Here is a 3,368-nt window from a genome sequence, read left to right as displayed (position 1 = left end):
CGGATTAAATTATGTGGACATGGTTGAAAGTTCTATATATCTAGTAATATTTCACGGAAGATCAAAAACGAGGAATATGTAAAATATAACTTGAATTCGTCAGTATATTTACGGTATATTTTGAAAATTAGACGATATGTTTTGGTATATTTCTGAAGGTCGGATGATGCCCACCACAAAACAAAACAAAACAAAACAAAGAAAATACATTTTATTTAAATGTCATATAATATAGTTTTAGCTACAAGAACATCAGCTGACGGTGAGCGCAGTAGGGTGGTGGCACGCATACTTGAAAGAAAGGGTCAACTCCAGACGTTCACTTCAAAGAGCGAAAGGCCTACATAATACACATACATACATACATATGTGAGTATTAAGTCGCTCTCACTTTCAAATAAAACTGGCAAAATGGGAAACATCGCTGTAGCAGTTTCTCTCTGCTGCACCTACTGTCTACGTGGACTTTAACGCCAGTTGATCGTCTACTGCCCCATGGAACGTAGTCTGTGTCGTTAATCTTAAGGTATTTGTTTATCGCCTTTAACAATAGCGATACTCAGTGAGATTATGTACAAGTATCAAAGGTGAATTTACGGTCCAGGAGGGGGGGTGCTATCTCGCAAAAATGGTGCACAACAACTACACATATTTATTGTTCGACCTCTCGTCCTAGCCCTTTGTTTGATAGATCTTTTGAGAAGCCCAACGCCGAAATGCGATTTCTGGGCAATGGAAAAGTGTTATGGAACTTGGCAAGTGATTATTATAAATTGAATTGAAAATCTACTTCCAATAACTATCATCTCAATGCAATTTTCTTACAGACAAAGAGCTCCATCACACATCAGTCGCCCAATGCGCTTGCCAAGCTGCATCCCGCCAGCTACAGCAGCAGGAAGGAACCCCCCGCACCATCATCAGAGCCTAAGTCTTCTAAAGCTGCACAGAAACAAAATCTCTTGACTTACCACGTCCTACCGCTTGAAGAGACGTTGAATCGTTTCATTAGCACCGTCGAGCCTCTGCTGACCCCTGAAGAACTTAAACTTCAAAAGAAAATCACTGAAGACTTCAAGTATAAAGAGGGCGACAAGTTACAGACACTCTTGGAGGATGTGGGCAGCGCAGAGAAGAATTGGTTGGCTCATCGCTGGCTTAAGACCGCTTATTTACAATATAGGTCTCCAGTTACTGTCTACGTTAGCCCTGGAATGACTTTTCCAAGGCAAAAGTTCAAAGATGCGCATGCTGTTGTCGAATACACGTCCAAAGTTATCTTTGGCCTGGGCGAGTTTAACGACATTGTGCATGACGAAAAGATCCCCGTCGTGAAGATGGGAAAAAATGAGCTGGACAATGGACAGTTTGGCAAAGTATTTGGCACTTGTCGCATCCCAAAACGAATTACAGACGAGCTTGTCTATAACCCCTGTTCCAACTATGTGGTTGTCATTCACAAGAATCATGTGAGCTAAGCAATGCTGTTGCTGAAATGTTGTATCACCTTCTTCGATTTCCTCTATCTTGTAGTTCTACAAAATGCGACTCTACAATAAGGAGGGAAAGCTGATTGCCGCTCGCCTTCTGGCCAGCCAGCTGGAAGAGATTATTACCAAGGAGACAACACCTGGGGTGCCCTACGGCATTCTGACCACAGACTCGCGGGACAATTGGGCCGAGGCTTACGAGCAATTGTCATCATTTCCAGGAAACAAAGCCACCCTTGACGCCATCCAAGGGGCTTTGTTCACTGTATCGATAGATGAATGTATCGATCTTCCAGAAAGTGAAGAGACCAACGAACTGATTCTGGGGCTAATCCATGGTGGCGGCAGTAAGGTGAATAGCGGCAACCGTTGGATGGATAAGACTATTCAATTAGTTGTGAATCCCAATGGAAATGTCGGTTTCACCTACGAGCACTCTCCTGCTGAGGGCCAGCCCATAGCCATGATGATGGACTATGTGGTGAAGAAGATGTAAGTGGCGAAAAGCATACAAGCACGCATAAACACAAATATCACCAACGTATTTTCTTAGGAAGGAGGATCCATCCTTTGGCGAATGCGGTGCTACGGACAACTTCACTCCCGCTGAGAAGCTTAAATTTTGTCCTATTAACGAATGCATCGACCAATGGTTGTTCATTGCGAAGCAGAACATTGACAACCTCGCGTATCAACTGCAAATGAAGGTGCTCAAATTTGAAGGCTATGGAAAGGGCTTCATCAAGAAACAGCGCCTGGGACCTGACAGCTTTGTGCAAATGGCGTTGCAGCTGGCATTCTTCAAGTAAAACTCGTATGTTTTTCACTGGAACCAAACATAATTAAGTATGTGCCTAATTATTTGCAGAATGCACAATGAGCCAGCGGCACAATACGAGTCGGCCCATTTGCGTATATTCGAAGGCGGGCGTACGGAAACCATACGGTCGTGTTCCAATGAATCTTTGGCGTTCTGTCTCGCAATGCAGGACGACAAAGCCACGAACAAGGAGCGTGAAGACAAACTACGAGCGGCGGTAAACAGCCACCAGGCCTATACGAGGCTAGCTTTACAAGGAAAAGGTGTCGATCGCCATCTGCTCGGGTTGAAACTGATGGCCCAGGAGAACGGCGAGCCCATCCCGAAGTTCTTCTCTTCGCCGGGAGTCGTCAAGTCTTCGCACTTTCGCATGTCCACTTCGCAGGTGGCCACGATTTATGATGCCTTTATGGGCTATGGACCTGCTGTGGATGATGGGTACGCATGCTGCTATAACCCACGTGAACAGGACATCATCTTGGCTATATCTGCCTGGCGCCACTGCCAAACGACAGATCATTTAAGATTCGCCAAAATCCTGGGACAGTCCTTCTTGCAAATGAAAGATGTATTAGAGAAGTGCGATAAGCCAAGATCCAAATTGTAGTGTCTATGCATACATATTTCGGCAAGTTATAACACTTTTGGAGAAAGATCTAAATCCTTGTCTTGGCAAGGCTGGCAAGGCACAACTTTTCACAGCTAAAATAACGGAAATTTTCAATATAAACGATATACTCTACTATATTTACACTACAAACTGTATATAAATGAATTTAAAAAGTGCCTTTGCAGCTATCGTCTTTCGTACTAAATTTTGAAGAGAATTTAATACTCTGTGCTGCCATTAAAATACTTAAATATTACTTTAAATACCCAAATATCTTGTAAAGAGTTTTATTTGATAGAAGAAGGTCCGTTGTATTTGAGTTCTGATAAGTGAATGTTTATTGGAATATTTTTGAGTCTTAGCCAAGGGTACAATTGTTCTTATGTTTATCGGAGAGCGGGAGTTCTCCCATGCATCTTATGAAGAGAGTACCACTGAGTACCTGAGT

General features: G+C 43.1%; 1 protein-coding gene across 3 annotated transcripts; it reads left to right on the top strand.

The window, feature by feature from the left end:
• Positions 1-250: 250 nt before the first annotated feature.
• On the top strand, positions 251-3,066 carry LOC6597922 (carnitine O-acetyltransferase). 3 transcript variants are annotated; one of them, XM_002023058.2, is made up of 6 exons: positions 251-369; positions 677-755; positions 828-1,469; positions 1,534-1,982; positions 2,044-2,295; positions 2,359-3,066. In XM_002023058.2, exons 2-6 carry the CDS (start codon positions 717-719, stop codon positions 2,915-2,917), a joined length of 1,941 nt encoding a protein of 646 aa, XP_002023094.1. In that variant the 5' UTR covers positions 251-369; positions 677-716; the 3' UTR covers positions 2,918-3,066. The 3 variants fall into 3 exon arrangements, with proteins under 3 accessions (XP_002023094.1, XP_026843362.1, XP_026843363.1); XM_026987561.1 differs by lacking the exon at positions 251-369 and adding an exon at positions 408-587; XM_026987562.1 differs by lacking the exon at positions 251-369 and having other exon boundaries at positions 684-759.
• Positions 3,067-3,368: the final 302 nt, after the last annotated feature.

This window comes from Drosophila persimilis, unplaced genomic scaffold (assembly GCF_003286085.1).
Source record: "Drosophila persimilis strain 14011-0111.01,24,50 unplaced genomic scaffold, DperRS2 tig00000124-arrow-pilon, whole genome shotgun sequence".
NCBI lineage: Eukaryota > Metazoa > Arthropoda > Insecta > Diptera > Drosophilidae > Drosophila > Drosophila persimilis.
Note: the sequence above shows the minus strand (reverse complement) of the source record. Positions and strands in the feature narration are given on the sequence as shown.

Bases quoted from the DNA above. Each gene is read 5' to 3' on its own strand.
- LOC6597922 (XM_026987561.1), top strand. The intron at 1,470-1,533 runs GTGAGCTAAGCA...TCTATCTTGTAG, and splicing joins TTGTCATTCACAAGAATCAT to TTCTACAAAATGCGACTCTA. The intron at 2,296-2,358 runs GTAAAACTCGTA...AATTATTTGCAG, and splicing joins TTGCAGCTGGCATTCTTCAA to AATGCACAATGAGCCAGCGG.